General features: G+C 44.1%; 1 protein-coding gene across 1 annotated transcript in view; it reads right to left on the bottom strand.

Moving 5' to 3' along the window:
* Positions 1-1,426: 1,426 nt before the first annotated feature.
* Positions 1,427-20,597, bottom strand: part of ttn.1 (titin, tandem duplicate 1) — a 176,751-nt gene continuing 157,580 nt past the window's right edge. Inside the window, exons 220-233 of the mRNA XM_042306496.1 lie at positions 19,626-19,928; positions 18,608-18,910; positions 17,920-18,504; positions 17,512-17,814; positions 17,106-17,405; positions 16,390-16,965; positions 15,977-16,282; positions 10,185-10,775; positions 5,066-10,035; positions 4,800-4,956; positions 3,881-4,377; positions 3,527-3,680; positions 2,921-3,229; positions 1,427-2,776 (exon numbers count right to left, since the gene is read on the bottom strand). Of these exons, the coding sequence (XP_042162430.1) occupies positions 2,490-2,776; positions 2,921-3,229; positions 3,527-3,680; positions 3,881-4,377; positions 4,800-4,956; positions 5,066-10,035; positions 10,185-10,775; positions 15,977-16,282; positions 16,390-16,965; positions 17,106-17,405; positions 17,512-17,814; positions 17,920-18,504; positions 18,608-18,910; positions 19,626-19,928 (9,641 nt within the window). The 3' untranslated portion in view covers positions 1,427-2,489. The remainder of the gene's footprint in view (positions 2,777-2,920; positions 3,230-3,526; positions 3,681-3,880; positions 4,378-4,799; positions 4,957-5,065; positions 10,036-10,184; positions 10,776-15,976; positions 16,283-16,389; positions 16,966-17,105; positions 17,406-17,511; positions 17,815-17,919; positions 18,505-18,607; positions 18,911-19,625; positions 19,929-20,597) is intronic.

The raw sequence follows: 20,597 nt of genomic DNA, 5'->3' as shown, positions 1-20,597 counted from the left end.
AACTGTTCCGGGAGCTTCATGAAATGGGCCAGGCAGCCACACACAAGCTTAATGCACAATGCCAAGTGTCGACTGGAGTGGTGTAAATCTCACCTCCATTGGACTTTGGGGCAGTGGAAATGGGTTCTCTGGAGGGATGAATCACTCTTCACCATCTGGCAGTCTGACGGACAAATCTGGGTTTGGCGGATGCCTGCCCTAATGCATAGCGCCAACTGTAAAGTTTGGTGGATGAGGAATAATGGTCTGGGGCTGTTTTTCATGGTTTTGGGCTAGGCCCCTTAGTTCCAGTGAAGGAAAATCTTAATGCTACAGCATACATGACATTCTAGACGATTCTGTGCTTCCAACTTTGTGGCAACAGTTTGGTGAAGGCCCTTTCCTGTTTCAGCATGACAATGCCCCCATGCAGCCGGCTGTGACCAGGAGACCCATAGGGGTGGCGCACAATTGGCCCAGCGTTGTCCGGGTTAGGGGAGGGCTTGGCAGGCCGGGATTTCCTTGTCCCATTGCGCTCTAGTGATTCTGGGCCTGGCGCATGCACACTGACATGGTCGCCAGGTGTACGGTGTTTCCTCCGACTCATTGGTGCGGCTGACTTCCGTGTTGAGCAGGAATTGTGTCAAGAAGCAGTGCGGCTTGCCTGGGTCGTGTTTCGGAGGACGCACAGCTCTCGACCTTCGCCTCTTGCAGCGATGGGACAAGACTGTAACGACCAATTGGATACCACGAAATTGAGGAGAAAAAGGGATCAAACATGAAAAGCTAAATAAATAAATGGTTTGTTGAGATCATTGTGGAAGAACAGGACAGACCTGCACAGAGCTCTGACCTCAACCCCATCGAGCACCTTTGAGATGATTTGGAACGCCGACTGTGTGCCAGGCCTAATCATCCAACATCAGTGCCTGACCTCACTAATGATCTTGTGGTTGAATGAAAGCAAGTCCCTGCAGCAATGTTCCAACATCTAGTAGAAAGCCTTCCCAGAAGAGTAGAGGCTGTTATAGTAGCAAAGGGGGGAACAAGTCCATATTAATGCCCATGATTTTGGAATGAGATGGTCGACATACTTTTGGTCATATAGTGTATGTAGGCCTACAAAACGTTGATGAACCCTGTTCTAGACTTTCAAAATAACAAACAGCCTAAGCTATATAACTTTGACAAAGCGTGGGACAATATGTACTCCAGCCTAAGCTCTCCTGAAATGAGCTACCTAAACAGGTTAATATTCTGTACTGTTCTGTAATATTCTGTATGGTCAAATTGTGACTTGTGACTGTGGTATCCATTTAGTTCTTATTTTCCCCTCTACATTAGTGGCTATGTGTTGCATGTGAAAGTGAAGGAATCATTGATAAGGAAAGGAAACTGAACATCAATACAAGGTTCTTGAGATGAATAAAGAAACAGAGTTGTTCACTAGTGCTGAAATCATGCTTTATTAAATCAGTCAAATAAAACTCAAGGAGGATGAATATAGTAGTAATTCTACATCAATAGACTCAGTTAAATCAAAGTGCAGGGCATTATTATTCATGCTTTTTGCTTTCTTTGTTTCACGGTAGATGGTATCACCATGGTACATTCACTTGATGGTTACCCTGACTACTGGCAAGGTGAAATTCTAAAACTAAAACACACTCACACACAAAATATTACTTAACAATCCTCCAAGAGGTGGCACTGTTTCTGCAACGAAGTACTTGAATTGACTTTTGTTTTTTAATGGCCAGGTGATGTTACGTTTTAAAAAGCCAATTCAACTGTCCATTGCCGGAAACAGAGCACATAAAAATAGAGCTCAAAGTGCAGGCCGCTCGCACTTTTAGCATGTCATTAAAATGGTGGTTATGACATAGTCAGTCTGAACACAAGACCTAGTTGTGCTACTTACATGAGGGTTTATGCAAACAGCACTCAGGGTCTTATGATCATGTTACAATTCATATGAGTATTTGTAATATTGCACGCACAGATGCACGGTGCATAACATTGTCTTTCTCTGATTTAGTATAAACTTCAACAGGGAACCTCTCTACCTGTTGAGGAAATCTTAAGACTTCAACTTTTTGTTGAGGCACGGAGTTTAGTTTCAGGTTTTTCAGGGTATTCGTTTCATGTGAAACTTTCTCCTGTTAAACATTTAGTTCCTTTTGTTTCAGTTAATATTGTCATAAATAACAATTCATACATTTTCCATAACCGTTAAATTCGGCTATATACATTATGTACATGTCACAGAAAAGTGGTTCAAAAATCCTAGTCATAATTATCCAATATGGCACATTTTATAACAACTTTAGACTTTAGTCTAGTTTGGCATAAATTTATGTCAAGTTTGGTATAAAAATAGTTCATATTTACAAGAACAGAAATCCAGGTCTTTATCAAGTAAAGATTATTTTTGCTAATTCAATAAATAAAAAGGTACTGGAGGAGGGAAAATGGGGGATAGAAATGATATGTTTACGTGTTGTTGTTTTTTACATGGATCGAATATGAATGTTGACAGTTGCCATGGTAGATCCAAGCTTGTTGGACAGTTTGAGGGTGTACGCTCCGGCATCGTCTTCCTTCACACAGGGGATTACAAGGGTGGTGAGGTCCTCCGTGGTCTCGATGTGGAACCGGTCACTGTCTTCATCACACTGTTTCCCTGTGCGGGTCCACTCAATCTCAGGTGTTGGGTCTCCAGAGAAAGCACAGGACACACTCAAAGGCCTTCCTGGCTCAATGCTGACATCCTCTGGGAGAAATTCGATTTTGGGAGCTACAGGGCAATGAGAAAAAAATAAATAGGAATTAATTAAGGTGTCAACTTCTTATTGAAAGCAGAGGAACAACATACGATAGTCACTCAGACTATACTACTAATACCACTACTAGATGTATAGGTAAGGGTAATTCATCTCACCTTTACCAACACCATGAGTAAGAGCAGTCATTGAGGATCCATGAGTTGACATTGAACTAGCATGACTTGACGTTATTTCACTTGACATTTTCATCATACTGCTGGAGCTCATGGATACCATTGATTCAGATGTCATGGCGGACATGCTAGCAGCAGACATGCTTTCAAATTGTCTTTGGAAAGAACCTTCATGTGTCATTGATGCTCCAGCCATATGGACTGATGTGGCTGAGAAACTGTCACTGTGCAAGCTGGCAGCAGCAGCTCTTTGCTCCATTATAACCATTTTGGCAGGTTCTTCAACAAGAGCTGTGAGAATAACGCAAATGATGAGGTACATGGCTAAATGGTCATTTCTCGATGGAGATACTCAAATCCATCTGTGTATATTTCTATATGAATATAAACAAAATGGCGTGTCCATTTTGTTAACATTCTATGGAAAATACTGGTAAGGAAAATTAAAGATTAGTCTTTAATTTAAGCTATTAGTAAAATTTTGAGACTCAAGTTTCATTTTTCAAAAAACTTGGGAAGCTTTGCATTATCACACTGTACTGTAAGCTGTTAATTAAACAATGGATTGATGAAGCAATGACAACTTACTGATGACGTTGAGAGATGATGTTGCAGAGCACTGTCCATATTTGTTTTCGGCTTTGATGGTGTATTTGCCGCTGTCTGCAACTGTGGCCTCAATAATCTCCAGAGTGTATACATTTTTGGAACGGCTCAGTTTCGTGTTTGAGGTCATAGATACCTGTACCGAGAGAGCCAAAAGAATAACATATTCGTTTCTGTTTTGTATTAATCAAGTACCTATTCAAGTGATGTTTGTAACCTGACTTGCTTTGTCTGATTGCCCCGGATTGGATGAATACAGTTCTGTCGTATTAAATGTAATTTAATTGAAGAAATCAAATCAAACATTATTTACAAAATCATTGGTAGCCTACTCACCATTATGTTGTCCTTAAACCACTCGATTTCAGGGGCAGGCTCTCCTGCAATCTCACATGTGAACTTGACGTTCTGTCCTTCATTGACATTCTGAGAGCGTGGCTGCACAAGGAATGATGGTGCATCTGATCGTGCTTCCGTGACAGTAGTGTTGAACTGGCACTTGACAAGGCCATGTTCGGTTTTGGCTTCACATGTGATGACCCCCTGCTCGTATTGGCTGACCTTTTTGATGGTCATAGTATGGTTGTTTCCAGACACACCATATCTGTAGTCCTCTGAGTTGGCCAGTTCCATTCCGTTCAGGATCCATCTGATATCTGAAGCTCTGGGGATGTTGGCTCTCAGGGTGAGAGACTGGCCTTCAGTCATGGCCATCTGAGTATGGGATGCCTTGATTTCTGTGTAAGACTCAACCTCTCCGTAGACAATTTCCTTTTTCATAACTTGCTCTGAAATTTCTGTTTTTGTTGCAAGTGCTTTGGATTTGTTTGAGGCTAAGACAGAGAAAAAGAGATACATTGATTAGATATTAGGCCATATGCAGAATTATAAGGTTTATAGATACTGGACTTATCAAGAGATAAGTTGATTGAATAAATAATATAAACATAACAATATCACCAGAACCGGGCCTTAATTATGATAAATAATTCCTACATTGGCAGATAAATTAGCGGTTAGAGCATTGGGCCAGTTACCGAAATGTTTCAATTACCGAAGACAACAAGGTAATTAATAAATCTGTCAATGTGCCCTTAAGCCAGGCACTTAAACCTAATTTACTCCAGGAGCGCTGTACTACTATGACCGACCCTGTAAAACAACACATTGCACTGCACCTATCCGGTGTATGTGACAATAAAACATTTATTTATATATATATGTATATATATATATTAGTATAGAGTATGCATACCTTGAATAGAGACAATGCAGCTTGTGGATGATGACCCAGCACTATTGGTGACTGTGCATTTGTAAACTCCACTGTCAGAGGCCTCAGATTCATAGATTTCAAGGTGTGCCGAATCATGCTCTTCATGAATTTCATATTTTCCACCGTGAATGAGAGTCTGCAAATGAAAAAGGAAAGAAAGTAAAAAAGCATATATTTCAACCTATATTTAATACCTTTGAAATGTCTATTCAAGTGTGAATATTAAATCAAATGTGACTAAATACCTTTCCATCCTTCATCCATGAGATCTCAGCTTTAGGATCTCTAGTCATTTTCACTGTCAGCTTGACGATGGAATCTGCAGATGCGGTCATGTCCTGAAGACCAGATGAGATGGAGGGCTTGGTTTTGAGGGTGACTTTCTCAGTGGGTGACTTAGGTGTAGGGCTGGTAGGGGACTTAACTCTCTTTGGAGAGCTGATTGATTCAGGAGACTTCATCCTTGGTGGAGACGTGACTGGACTAGGGGAATGCATTGGAGGCTCTTCGTATGAGTATGTCACTGTAGAAGAGACCTCCTCTTTGGCTTCCGATCGGCGGATGGTTAGACTGAAGTGCGCCTCTTGGCTGCCCTCAGAGTTTTCCACCATGATTGAGTAGCTGCCTTCATCTGACATCTCAACAGAGGTGATTTCAAAAGTAGACTTGTACTGTTCTGTAGTGACATGGTGGCGAACAGAAGATCCGATAATTTGTCCCTCACGCATCCAGGTTACAGTTGCCACTGGTTCACCGTCAACATCACATGCAAATCTTGCAGTCTCTCCCTCATTTAAGGTGAGGGACTGTGGTTTTGTTAGGATAGATGCGGGTAGAGTAGTCTTCTTTCCTTTAAATGTGCTGGACTCCTCCATGTGTATTTCGTGTGTTTCAACAGTCTTCACCGTCTTGGAGGATATTTGGTAAGCACCTATCTTGGTTGCCACAGGAAGAGCTGGGGGTTCCTCGTCTTCGCGAGGTGCCATATAGCTAGAATACTCTCCCATGCCTGCGACATCCAGAGTGGCATAGTCTGAGCATTCTCCCACTGCATTAGTACAGACAACACGGTAAGTGCCACTGTCTTCTGTGGTGCAGTCAAGAATTTGAAGATACAGAACTCCGCTCAGGTTGGATATACGGTACCTCCTGCTCTCGGTTATCAGTTGTCCGTTATGGTACCACTTCACCTCAGCGGTTGGCTTTGATTGGACGTTCAGTGTAAATTTGGTGTGCTGACCGTATGGCACACGATGGGAACGCATCCTCACAGTGACTCGTGGGGTATGGTCGAGGCTGAAGGGCTGCATACTTACAACCTCCTTTCTTTCTACTGATGTCCGCTCGGATCTCAGAACGGCTTTTCTTGACTCATATCTTGCCAGGTGGTCAACTTTTGCCAACTGTACAGTCTCCACCTTGGATCTGGAGGCTGATCTGACAGTAGCAAGAGGACTAGGGGAACGCGGACGGGTTCTTTCGGGGGTGGGTGACCTTCTCCCCTCAGTTTTAGTTGCTATATATGTTGACACATGGGAAGTTGTAGTTCTGTCTTTCTTCACGGTTCTAGTTTTTTCTTCAAACTCCATGTGTTTCAGTTCACTCTTGTAACCGGTTATTCTTTGAGTCGTTTTCACATTTCTCAGCATCTCTCGATCCTCCCTCTCCTCCAACACTCTCTGGTTTTGTCTTGGCGGTCGGAATGTAGCCTTGTCATGGCGCAGGCGAAGGTCAACATAGCTTGGACCAGCCTCATACTTAGAAGGAATACGATAGTTTTCATATAATGGAACCTCTTCACCCTCACCCACACCTTCATAGACTGTGCGTCTTGGTGATGTGTGGCGCAGTGCACCTAATTCAAAGCGTACAGGGCTAAGGCTTAGTGGGGATGCAGAGTAGCCAAGTTCTAGTTCTTCCTCAAGTTGAAGTCTCTCCTCCTCAGTTCTCTTCATTGCCAGATATTCATTAATTGGCAGGAGAAGCTCCTCGTCTGAGAGATCACCAAGAGACCTTCTTCTGATTCTGTGATATGCTTCTATTTCAGGAGATGGAGTGCGCTGCCTTGAAGGTCTGACAGTCTCCAAATCATCCTGTGAAACTTGTGGAATACGCCACTTTGGCTTGTAAGATTCCTTGATTCTTGGCAGAGGGACTTCGTAGAACTGATCCCACCTGGAGAGACGGATGCGTTTCAGTCTCTTCTGTGAAATCTTGTCCATTGGTTCAGGGAACTCATATTGATCGCGGAGTTTCTTGTACCATTTCATGTCAGAGCAAGGTTTGTAGTGTTTGATTTCCATATCTTCCAAAAGAGCAGTTGGGCCACGTTCACGAGGTTGGGGAACATCATAAGGCATACGCAGTCTCTTCTCCTCTGCTCTCTTTTTCCTTTCTTCTGCCCGTTTCTTATCTTCGGCTTCAGTCTTGTCCTTTTTGGTTGCCTCTACTGGTTGGCACAACAATGTCGCTTCTCTCAAAGCTTGTTGTGCCAAAGTAGGAAGTGGCATGACATCAGTTCCAGACATGATTTGAGATAATCTGACCTTCTTCTCAATTTGTTCTTTCTCTGCTTGTTTCTTTTTGTCTCTTTCACTCTCGTAAACCTTTTTCACATGGGTGATGCGGTCCACCTTGAGAATGGCTTGACAACTGGCAGATCCAGCTGAGTTGGTTGCAGTAACTCTGTAACAGCCAGAATCGTTAAGTAGAGTATCTTTCACATGCAGGACAAAGTAATCCAGGCCCTCATGGACCACTTCAATTTGTGGACCAAATGCCAATGGCATGCCATCTTTCTCCCACTTCAGAGTTGGGAGTCCTGACACTCTGATTTCAAAGCGTGCATTCTGGCCTTCCCTACACTCCACGTTTGCCAGGAGACGTTTGAACATGGGCCTCAAGGTATTGTCTGCTGGTGCTGGGCGAGGTGTCACAGCCAGTTTTGCCTTACAGCTGTCATCACCAAATCTATTACGGGCCACAACTGAGTACTCCGCATCGTCATCAGCATCAACACAGTGAATCACCAATTGATAAAGACCCTTGTCGGTTATGAACGTGTACTTTTTCTCATCATCACCAGGAACAATCTTCTGGCCAGATTTGTACCATGTAACACGAGGCTCAGGGTGCACAGTGATAGTCACACCGAATCGAACATCTTCTCCGATGTAAGCTGCATGGTTGAACAAGGGCAGGGTGAACTCTGGTGGTTTCTGGAGCAGTCTTGCTGTGTCCACTCTACGTTTCACTTTCCTCACCACACGGGCTGTGAAGTACTCGCGGTATGATCTGACTCCGTTTACAAAGAGCTCTCCGTAGGCACTGTCCTCACCATAATCGTTGATGATCTTGCATCTATAGGTGCCGTCATCTGCTTTCGTGACTCCCTTGATACATATAACAGCTAGACCATCCTCATAGTCGATTTCATACTTGTCACTTGCCTCTAGTTGACGCACACCGCAGTACCATGTTACCTCTGTGGCGCTGTCATAGTTTTCAATGTTGCAAGCAAATTTGACATCTGCTCCCACATCCACCACTGTATGAATGATTTGACCACCGACTGGGCCATGTTCAAATGGTGCGATCTTTACTTTGGCAACTGTGACACCTCTCTGGGCTCTGATTGCACCGCCGCTGGCAACTCTTGCTCCTGCAACGACAGTGGCCCATTCTTTCTTTGCCATGGCCTGGTAGTATCTCTTATGCCTTGTGGTCATTATTGCTGTGGCACTGAGTACTTCTGCTTGCATCTTTAGCCAAGGATGTTCTAAAGCTTGGGCAGCAGTCATACGGTGCTTGCGCTCCTTGGTGAGAAGGCGGTTGATAAAGTCTAATGCTTCAACAGTAGGTACTTTGAAGGTTTCGTCATCGTAACTGTATTCAGCATTTGAGATGTTGTCAATCATCTGCTGATGAGTCTCGGCAGTAAATGGATTGAGTCCACTGAGAAGGACATAGACTAGAACACCTACTGGCCACATGTCAGTAACACTGCTGACCATGTCATTCTGGTGGATCTCAGGAGCAGCGTACTCAGCTGTAGTATACTGAACCTTGATCTGGTCGCCAGGAGTCAGGTGTCTTGCCTGTCCTAGCTCAATGATCTTGACTTTACTGCCCTTTCTTGTGGTGTACACAATGTTTTCAGGCCTGATGTCAAAGTGGCCATACATCTTGTCGTGTAAGAACTCAAGAGCTTCACATACTTGTCTGATGTAGTTGACGATTTCACGCTCATTCAGCTCAAAGTCGGCTGTGCCGAGGCGTTCAAAGATGTCTTGACCTGAGACGAAGTCATAGATAATGACTAATTCCTCAGTGCTGTCGAAGGACTCATGAAGACACAAGAAGTTGTTGTGTCTGGCCAGGTTAAGTGTAGCAATTTCTTTCTTGATGAATGCTTGATCTGCACCCCTCACCTTGACGAATTTGGCCATGTATGTCCTCTTAGAGCTGGTCTCAACACAACGGTGAACGATACCAAACTGGCCACGGCCCAGCTCCTCAGCAATCATGTACTTGGTATGCACATTCTTGGCACATGAATGTGGAGCCTTTTGCTTGGGAACATCTCTGTCACTAACCTCGCTGTCATAGCCAAGGACTCTTGATTTGTCCTCCTTTGTTGTAACGGGACTACTTGGTTCACATGGTTGACTTTGACCGAATTTGTTCTCGGCTATGACTCTGAACTGATAGCTGGTTCCTCCGAACAGGTTGATGATGGTGTAGCGAGTATCACGAGACTGGGCAACACGTTCCCATCTGTCAGATGTTGTGGGACACTTCTCCACAACATAGCTGGCTACTCTGCTTCCACCATCATTAGCAGGTACTTGCCAACTCAGAGTGACTGAGTCTCTAGAAACATCACTTGCTTTGATACCACGTGGTGGGTCGGGCACATCGGCAACATCCAGTTCAACTGTCTGTTGGTCAATACCAAATCTGTTCTTGGCACAAACGATGTAGAAACCGGCATCCTTCCTATCAACTCCGTTGGGGAACACGAGCGATGTGAATGACCTTGTGACGATGACTTGGTAGTATCCGTTGTTATCAATGAGGTCTTGTCCCTTCTGCCAGGTGATGACAGGATCAGGTTTGCCACTGAATGGAATCTTGATATTCACAATCTCTCCACGGAGGGCAGGGATAGCCTCTTTGTCCTTCAGATTCTTGGGCAGGTTAATCTTGGCAGGGACTAGATAGAAAATAGTTTTTTTTTTACATCATTAGTATAAAAAAATAACTATTAGGAATGTACTAATAATGTTCTCGATATGTGGAACAAATACATGGAATTGTATTCATATTATGTAAGTATTATTGCATACACATTTGTGATCTTACCTTCAACATCCAGAGAGACAGTGGTGCAGATGGATCCGCCCTGGTTGGTTGCTCTGATCTGGTAGACAGTAGAGTCTTCCTCATCAGCAGCGGAGATAACCAGTTGGTGATAGCCTCCCTTGAACTCTTGAATCTTCAGTTTCTTTCCGTCAGATTGGATCTCCTTGCCACGTCTGAACCATTTAATTACAGGCTTGGGTTGTCCTGTGATCTTGCAAACAAAGGTGGCGTTGCTCTTATATTTGACACTCATATTCCTCAGTTCTTCTTTGAAGGCGGGAGCACGGACATCAACAGGCGTCTTTGGAACGACTGGTTCAGATTCCACACTCCAATCACTCACTCCTCCAAGGTTTTCACAGTTCACTCTGAAGATATATTCACATCCTTCAGTGAGGCGTTTGACAGAAAAGACTGTGGATTTGATTTCATCAGTAGTGACAGGTGTCCATTCGCCCTTCTTCTCCTTCTTCTCAAGGCAGTAGCTCTTGATCTTGGAGCCACCATCAATGAGTGGAGGCTTCCAGGACAACACACAGGAAACGTTGGTCACACCAGAAACCACTGGCATCAGTGGTGGTGAAGGTTTATCTGTAAATATAACAGAATAACGTTAGTAAGGATCCAAAGCCTTGAGCCTTTACTTTTACTTTTTAATTACCGTTATTAATATAAATATATATATTTTTTTTTCCTCAACTTTTTCACTCCGGACGCTTTATCTGGACACGATTCGTCAGGACCTCCAACAGCCGAAGCTAAGTAGTAACATTAACATGATGCCTTCTAATTGCAGTCGCTGTACTCGCCTTACGGCGAGGATAGCTGTGCTACAAGCCCTGCTTCAGACGCAATCGTTAGGCAAGGGTAATTTCAGTGTAGGAAAGGATGAAACAGCGTCTGTGCCACCAGTAAGTACAGATAGTAGTATAAATCCCCTGGCACAGTCCCCGCAGCCGGACAACTTTCTCACGGTTTCTGGAAGGAAATGCTGTAGGAACGCTCAACCGGTGTCGCTCATTCAGCCGACAGAAACTTTCAACCGGTTTTCCCCATTAAGCAGCGAGTCGGAGTCAGAGGCCGAGTCTTCTCTGGTCTCTACTCCTCTCGTTACGGGGTCTGAGACGCCGAAGCTTCCCACCATTAGCTCTGACAAATTGAAAACTCTAGTCATTGGCGACTCCATTACCCGCAGTATTAGACTTAAAACGAATCATCCAGCGATCATACACTGTTTACCAGGGGGCAGGGCTACCGACGTTAAGGCTAATCTGAAGATGGTGCTGGCTAAAGCTAAAACTGGCGAGTGTAGAGAGTATAGAGATATTGTTATCCACGTCGGCACCAACGATGTTAGGATGAAACAGTCAGAGATCACCAAGCGCAACATAGCTTCTGCGTGTAAATCAGCTAGAAAGATGTGTCAGCATCGAGTAATTGTCTCTGGCCCCCTCCCAGTTAGGGGGAGTGATGAGCTCTACAGCAGTCTCACAACTCAATCGCTGGTTGAAAACTGTTTTCTGCCCCTCCCAAAAGTTAGAATTTGTAGATAATTGGCCCTCTTTCTGGGACTCACCCAGAAACAGGACCAAGCCTGACCTGCTGAGGAGTGACGGACTCCATCCTAGCTGGAGGGGTGCTCTCATCTTATCTACCAACATAGACAGGGCTCTTACTCCTCTAGCTCCACAATGAAATAGGGTGCAGGCCAGGCAGCAGGCTGTTAGCCAGCCTGCCAGCGTAGTGGAGACTGCCACTAGCACAGTCAGTGTAGTCAGCTCAGCTATCACCATTGAGACCGTGTCTGTGCCTCGACCTAGGTTGGGCAAAACTAAACATGGCGGTGTTCGCCTTAGCAATTTCACTAGGATAAAGACCACCTCCATTCCTGTCATTATTGAAAGAGATCATGATACCTCACATCTCAAAATAGGGCTACTTAATGTTAGATCCCTTACTTCAAAGGCAATTATAGTCAATGAACTAATCACTGACCATAATCTTGATGTGATTGGCCTGACTGAAACATGGCTTAAGCCTGATGAATTTACTGTGTTAAATGAGGCCTCACTTCCTGGCTACACTAGTGAACATATCCCCCGTGCATCCCGCAAAGGCGGAGGTGTTGCTAACATTTACGATAGCAAATTTCAATTTACAAAAAAAAAAAAGACGTTTTCGTCTTTTGAGCTTCTAGCCATGAAATCTATGCAGCCTACTCAATCACTTTTTATAGCTACTGTTTACAGGCCTCCTGGGCCATATACAGCGTTCCTCACTGAGTTCCCTGAATTCCTATCGGACATTGTAGTCATAGCAGATAATATTCTAATCTTTGGTGACTTTAATATTCACATGGAAAAGTCCACAGACCCACTCCAAAAGGCTTTCGGAGCCATCATCGACTCAGTGGGTTTTGTCCAACATGTCTCTGGACCCACTCACTGTCACAGTCATACGCTGGACCTAGTTTTGTCCCATGGAATAAATGTTGTGGATCTTAATGTTTTTCCTCATAATCCTGGACTATCGGACCACTATTTTATTACGTTTATAATTGCAACAAATAATCTGTTCAGACCCCAACCAAGGAACATCAAAAGTCGTGCTATAAATTCACAGACAACACAAAGATTCCTTGATGTCCTTCCAGATTCCCTCTGTCTACCCAAGGACGCCAGAGGACAAAAATCAGTTAACCACCTAACTGAGGAACTCAATTTAACCTTTAATACCCTAGATGCAGTTGCACCCCTAAAAACTAAAAACATTTCTCATAAGAAACTAGCTCCCTGGTACACAGAAAATACCCGAGCTCTGAAGCAAGCTTCCAGAAAATTGGAACGGAAATGGCGCCACAAAGTCTTCCGACTAGCTTGGAAAGACAGTACCGTGCAGTACCGAAGAGCCCTTACTGCTGCTCGATCATCCTATTTTTCTAACTTAATTGAGGAAAATAAGAACAATCCGAAATTCCTTTTTGATACTGTCGCAAAGCTAACTAAAAAGCAGCATTCCCCAAGAGAGGATGACTTTCACTTTAGCAGTGATAAATTCATGAACTTCTTTGAGGAAAAGATTATGACTATTAGAAAGCAAATTACAGACTCCTCTTTAAATCTGCGTATTCCTTCAAAGCTCAGTTGTCCTGAGTCTGCACAACTCTCCCAGGACCTAGGATCAAGAGAGACGCTCAAGTGTTTTAGTACTATATCTCTTGACACAATGATGAAAATAATCATGGCCTCTAAACCTTCAAGCTGCATACTGGACCCTATTCCAACTAAACTACTGAAAGAGCTGCTTCCTGTGCTTGGCCCTCCTATGTTGAACATAATAAACGGCTCTCTATCCACCGGATGTGTACCAAACTCACTAAAAGTGGCAGTAATAAAGCCTCTCTTGAAAAAGCCAAACCTTGACCCAGAAAATATAAAAAACTATCGGCCTATATCGAATCTTCCATTCCTCTCAAAAACTTTAGAAAAGGCTGTTGCGCAGCAACTTACTGCCTTCCTGAAGACAAACAATGTATACAAAATGCTTCAGTCTGGTTTTAGACCCCATCATAGCACTGAGACGGCACTTGTGAAGGTGGTAAATGACATTTTAATGGCATCGGACCGAGGCTCTGCATCTGTCCTCGTGCTCCTAGACCTTAGTGCTGCTTTTGATACCATCGATCACCACATTCTTTTGGAGAGATTGGAAACCCAAATTGGTCTACATGGACAAGTTCTGGCCTGGTTTAGATCTTATCTGTCGGAAAGATATCAGTTTGTCTCTGTGAACGGTTTGTCCTCTGACAAATCAACTGTAAATTTCGGTGTTCCTCAAGGTTCCGTTTTGGGACCACTATTGTTTTCACTATATATTTTACCTCTTGGGGATGTTATTCGAAAATATAATGTTAACTTTCACTGCTATGCGGATGACACACAGCTGTACATTTCAATGAAACATGGTGAAGCCCCAAAATTGCCCTTGCTAGAAGCATGTGTTTCAGACATAAGGAAGTGGATGGCTGCAAACTTTCTACTTTTAAACTCGGACAAAACAGAGATGCTTGTTCTAGGTCCCAAGAAACAAAGAGATCTTCTGTTGAATCTGACAATTAATCTTAATGGTTGTACAGTCATCTCAAACAAAACTGTGAAGGACCTCGGCGTTACTCTGGACCCTGATCTCTCTTTTGAAGAACATATCAAGACCATTTCAAGGACAGCTTTTTTCCATCTACGTAACATTGCAAAAATCAGAAAATCGGATAAAGCACTAAATAAACTTCAGTTGGTGCTAAATACGGCTGCTAGAATCCTGACTAGAACCAAAAAATTTGATCATATTACTCCAGTGCTAGCCTCTCTACACTGGCTTCCTGTCAAAGCAAGGGCTGATTTCAAGGTTTTACTGCTAACCTACAAAGCATTACATGGGCTTGCTCCTACCTATCTCTCTGATTTGGTCCTGCCGTACATACCTACACGTACGCTACGGTCACAAGACGCAGGCCTCCTAATTGTCCCTAGAATTTCTAAGCAAACAGCTGGAGGCAGGGCTTTCTCCTATAGAGCTCCATTTTTATGGAACGGTCTGCCTACCCATGTCAGAGACGCAAACTCGGTCTCAACCTTTAAGTCCTTACTGAAGACTTATCTCTTCAGTGGGTCATATGATTGAGTGTAGTCTGGCCCAGGAGTGGGAAGGTGAACGGAAAGGCTCTGGAGGAACGAACCGCCCTTGCTGTCTCTGCCTGGCCGGTTCCCCTCTTCCCACTGGGATTCTCTGCCTCTAACCCTATTACAGGGGCTGAGTCACTGGCTTACTGGGGCTCTCTCATGCCGTCCCTGGAAGGGGTGCGTCACCTGAGTGGGTTGATTCACTGATGTGGTCATTCTGTCTGGGTTGGCGCCCCCCTTGGGTTGTGCCATGGCGGAGATCTTTGTGGGCTATACTCAGCCTTGTCTCAGGATGGTAAGTTGGTGGTTGAAGATATCCCTCTAGTGGTGTGGGGGCTGTGCTTTGGCAAAGTGGGTGGGGTTATATCCTTCCTGTTTGGCCCTGTCTGGGGGTGTCCTCGGATGGGGCCACAGTGTCTCCTGACCCCTCCTGTCTCAGCCTCCAGTATTTATGCTGCAGTAGTTAATGTGTCGGGGGGCTAGGGTCAGTTTGTTTATCTGGAGTACCTCTCCTGTCCTATTCGGTGTCCTGTGTGAATCTAAGTGTGCGTTCTCTAATTCTCTCTTTCTCTCTCTCTCTCGGAGGACCTGAGCCCTACGACCATGACCCAGGACTACCTGACATGATGACTCCTTGCTGTCCCCAGTCCACCTGGCCGTGCTGCTGCTCCAGTTTCAACTGACCATGCCCCAGGACTACCTGACATGATGACTCCTTGCTGTCCCCAGTCCACCTGACCGTGCTGCTGCTCCAGTTTCAACTGTTCTGCCTTATTATTATACGACCATGCTGGTCATTTATGAACATTTGAACATCTTGGCCATGTTCTGTTATAATCTCCACCCGGCACAGCCAGAAGAGGACTGGCCACCCCACATAGCCTGGTTTCTCTCTAGGTTTCTTCCTAGGTTTTGGCCTTTCTAGGGAGTTTTTCCTAGCCACCGTGCTTCTACACCTGCATTGCTTGCTGTTTGGGGTTTTAGGTTTCTGTACAGCACTTTGAGATATCAGCTGATGTACGAAGGGCTATATAAATACATTTGATTTGATTTGAACATCTCATATTTGTACAAATATATGATCATGTAACTATATTGTGAGATACAACTTACCCATTGAACTCTTGATAAGGATGGGAGTAGGGATCTCCAGTGGCTCACTGTTGCCATAACGATTTTGAGCATACACACGGAAGAAGTACCCAGCGTTTACTACGAGGTTGGCAATGCGGCAGTTTGTGCCTGTGATGGACGAGGACACGAGTGTCCAGTCATCAACCTCCTTGTCTTCACGCTTCTCCACGATGTAGTTTGTGATCATTGATCCACCATCATCCTTTGGTGGTTTCCAGCTAATAATCACAGAGTTCTTCAACAGGGCATCAAGTACAATGGGACCTTCAGGCATTGCAGGTTTATCTGAAACCAAGAGGTAAATTAGTCACAATTAGTTTGTAGTCACATTGTAAAAAACATTGTAGATCATAAACAATTGGTAGATTTGTGCTAATTCAATGTTAAAGCACCTTGGATTTCAACGTTGATGAGAGTATCAGCTCTGCCAAAGTGATTGTGCAGTCTGACTCTGTATTTTCCTCCATGTACCCTGCGTTGCACATTCTTGATCACCAGGTGAGTGTAATGCTCTGTGTTTTCAATGCTGATATTCTCAGAAGCCACCACAGTTGTAGCTCCATAAAGCCACATGATCTTAGGCTCAGGGCGTCCAATGTAGGCAACATGTAGACGCAGAGTAGTGCCGCTTTCGGCATAGTAGGTATTCTTCAATGGGAAGTCAGGATTGAACTGTGGAGCAGTTTCCAAAACGAGAATGCCACTGGTCTCTGCTTCACCTGCATCATTGATAGCCTTGCATGTGTATTCTCCTTCATCCTCTTGTTGGTCTGTCATAATGGTCAGTGAATGGTTACGGCCATCAGAGCTCATCTCATATTTACGAGACTCGATTATCTCCTTGCCAGATTTATACCATTTGATATCGGGAAGAGGTCTACCAATAATCTGGCATTTCATAATTCCTGGTTGGTATAATTTAGTCGTAACTTCATCCATTTCTTTCCTCAGGCTTGGTTGAGTTCCAGCTGTTGGAAAAACAACAGTTAAATCATTATTTGAATTGTATCACCTTACTTTCGCAAGGTATTATAAACAAGTAATAATTAAAGGCAATGTAGTGTTCATCCATACAATTATGAAATAATTAATTGCTTCAGTCACTTACTGCTCAGTTTGGTCTTGATGCATGTGGCTGTTCTGCGTGGCCTGCTGATTCCGGTCTCATTCTCAGCCATCACTCTGAACTCATACTCAGTGGCTTCGGCCAGACCAGTTATGGTGAACTTTTTCTCCTTGGTGCGTGTCTTGTTGCATTTCTTCCAGGTAGCCTCTGCAGACTTCCTGTATTCAACCCAGTAACCAAGGACCTCCTTTCCACCATCGCATTCTGGCGCCGCCCACTTGATGGCGACTGCGTCCTTTGTGACAGTTACTGTGTCAATCTCGCCTGGTTGGCTTGGTTTGTCTGGGAGACAGAGCAGGGCAAATGTAAAAACGTAGTAGTTCAATGTATATCCATGTCATCAATCATGACGTAACATTAGACATGGTTATCTAAATTCCTAACTCACCGAATGGATCTTTGCATGTGACTGGTTCGGATGCAGGTCCTGGTTCGCTGTCTCCAATATAATTTTGAGCAATAACACGGAACTGGTATTCAGCATCAGCAGTGAGTCCAGGGATGGTAAACTGGGTTGAAACGACCTTCTTCTCATGACGAACCCATGTCTCAGAGGATACTGCTTTGTACTCAACATAGTATCCGGTAATGGCAGAGCCACCGTCATCCTTAGGTCTTGACCAAGACAGAGAGGCAGAGCTCTTAGTCACATCCATAACCTCTGGTGGGATGCTTGATGTCTCTGGGGGACCTGTTTTAATGAGAGAAAAAGCATGTTTTAGACTAGCATATATTTATACTTTGCAGACTCATGTAATGACTAAGTTCAAAGAGGAATCAATAAAGTAATACTTACAGAGAGGAGTCTTCGGTATGAGGGGTTCTGTTGACTTCAGCGATCCACTGATACCGAATGTATTTTCAGCTGTCACCTTGAAGTGATACTCTTGTCCCTCCTCGAGTCCCTTCACAATGAAAGATGTGTCCACCACCCTGGTTTCTACGGTGTACCAGGCTGTCTTTGGAACCTGCTGTCTCTCAACAATGTATCCAAGGATTTCAGAGCCACCATCATCTGAAGGAGCCTTCCATGTCAACTTAACAGATTGTGCCTGGACGTCTTCGAATCCCAGTGGTCCCTCTGGAGCAGTTGGACGGCCAATAACCTTCACCTTGATGTGAACGTTCTTCTTGCCACACTTGTTCTCAAGCAGTAGGTCATAAGTGCCAGAGTCGTCTCTTTCTGCACCCTTGATTACCAGCTCAGTGCAGTCGTCATTGGAAGCGATCATTGCTCTCTCAGGCACATCAGCGCCTTCCTTTGTCCACTTGCATGTAGGAACTGGTTTACCCTTGATGGGCACTGAGAGTTTGACAACACTGCCATATCTGACGACAAAGATATCCTTGTACTTGGCTTCCAGCTCATGATCAGGTTTTTCTGAAATTAAGAATGGTGAAATGGTTAGAAATGCAATAAATTCTTTGTCACGGAACCAGAAAGTAAGCTTTGGAAATGGCAGTGTTTTTGCAGACGACTTTACCAAGCATTTCCTTCACAGTGACTGTTCCAGGGACCTCAGCGGGTTCTCCGGGTCCACCGGCGTTGCAAGCCATCACACGGAACTTGAACTCCTCTCCTTGGGGCATTTTGGTGAGTGTGTATTCACAGATCAGAGAAGGTGTTGTGTTACATTTGATCCAGGTGACTGAGCCTACTTTCTGCATCTCAATCAGATAACCTGAGACCTTACATCCACCTTCCTCATCAGGAGGACTCCAGGCCAGGGACACGGATGATTTTGTGGTGTCTGTGACTCTTGGGTTCTGGGGTGAGCCAGGTGGATCTGTGAGGGTGAACCAATAAATTAATATCCTTGTCTCTATCTATCTCAATCTCCAATTATGTCAAATATACTGAGTATATCGAACATTAGGAACACCTTCCTAATATTGAGTTGCAACCCCCCTTTTGCTCTCAGAACCCATATAACTATGACAATTCGTCAGGGCATGTACTCTAAAATGCTTCAGAGGGATGCTGACCAATGTTGACTCCAATGCTGCCCACAATTGTGTCAAGTTGGCTGGATGTCCTTTTGGTGGTGGACCATTCTTGATACACACGGAAAACTGTTGAGTGTGAAAAACCCAGCAGCGTTGCAGTTCTTGACACAAACCAGTATCCCTGGCACCTACTACCATACCTCGTTCAAAGGCACTTAAATCTTTTGTCTTGCCCTTTCACCCTCTAAATGGCACACATACACAATCCATGTCTCAATAGTCTCAAGGTTTAAAAATCATTCTTTAACCTGTCTCCTCCCCTTCATCTACACTGATTGAAGTGGATTTAACAAGTGACATCAATAAGGGGTCATAGCTTTCACCTGTATTCACCTGATCAGTCTATGTCATGGAAAGAGCAGGTGTTCTTAATGTTTTGTATACTGAGTGTATTTAATGTCTTTATCTAATATTTATTCTAAGTATATGCAATTAAATTCAATAAATGATACAAACAGTGATTTAATGGAATTAAATACAATAAAGAGTACTTACCAACGGGATCAGTTGCCACTGCTGTTAAGGAGACAACACTTGGTTTGCCAACACCTCTAGCGTTGATTGCCGTTACTCTATGTTCATACTCAAGGCCTTCTATCAGACCTGTTGATCTGTATCTGGTCATGGTGACTGGGTTCTTGTTAGAACGCACCCATCTGTCAGATCTGACCTCCTTGCGCTCAATGATGTATCCAGACACCTCAGATCCACCATCATCCTCTGGTTCCAGCCATGCAATGGTCATGCCATCACGAGACATGTCAAATACTGCTGGTCTGCCTGGAGGTCCAGGGATGTCTGTAAACAAAAAAAAACAAGATACATAGGGGGCTCTATTTTCGGCTGGAGTTAAGGCGGCGATAGTGTCAAACGCACGTTAGTTTGCAATTTCGCCATGTAAAAAATGGCACACTGGCATTTTCCAGCCATAACCCCAATTTCGGCAATTTATCTGTCTTATATCAGCTCGCTTGCGCTCAGATGGACAGGGTGGCAATATTAGAGGTGTGTCCTTAAAAACATGATCCAATGTGCTCATTTCAGGCAGTGCTGATAAGGATATTTAAGATCAACCAAAAGCTGGTTTTAGTGGTAACATAGTTCGCTATGATATGAGTTTTGGCAGCGGAAACAGAACAAGAGTAGCGTCATGTGCTTTTGGTGCCTGTATACTTTGTATTTAGAAACATAAAAAACATGTAGACCATGCAATACTTTTGGGTAAGCTGTCGTCAAAAGGGCTGGGATTGGATGCCTGTCGTTGGTTTCATGACTATCTAAAGGATAGAAGTCAGACTGTTAGAGTCGACGGCATCCAGTCGGAGCCATTGGCGTTGATTAAAGAAGTCCCACAAGGCTCTATACTCGGTCCATTGCTGTTCACTCTCTACATAAACAATATCGGTGATGAGATAAGAAAGTGTCAAATTCATTAAAATGTCGATGACACTGTCATGTACTCTATCG

Source organism: Oncorhynchus tshawytscha, linkage group LG26 (assembly GCF_018296145.1).
Source record: "Oncorhynchus tshawytscha isolate Ot180627B linkage group LG26, Otsh_v2.0, whole genome shotgun sequence".
In the NCBI taxonomy this organism is placed as follows: domain Eukaryota; kingdom Metazoa; phylum Chordata; class Actinopteri; order Salmoniformes; family Salmonidae; genus Oncorhynchus; species Oncorhynchus tshawytscha.
Note: the sequence above shows the minus strand (reverse complement) of the source record. Positions and strands in the feature narration are given on the sequence as shown.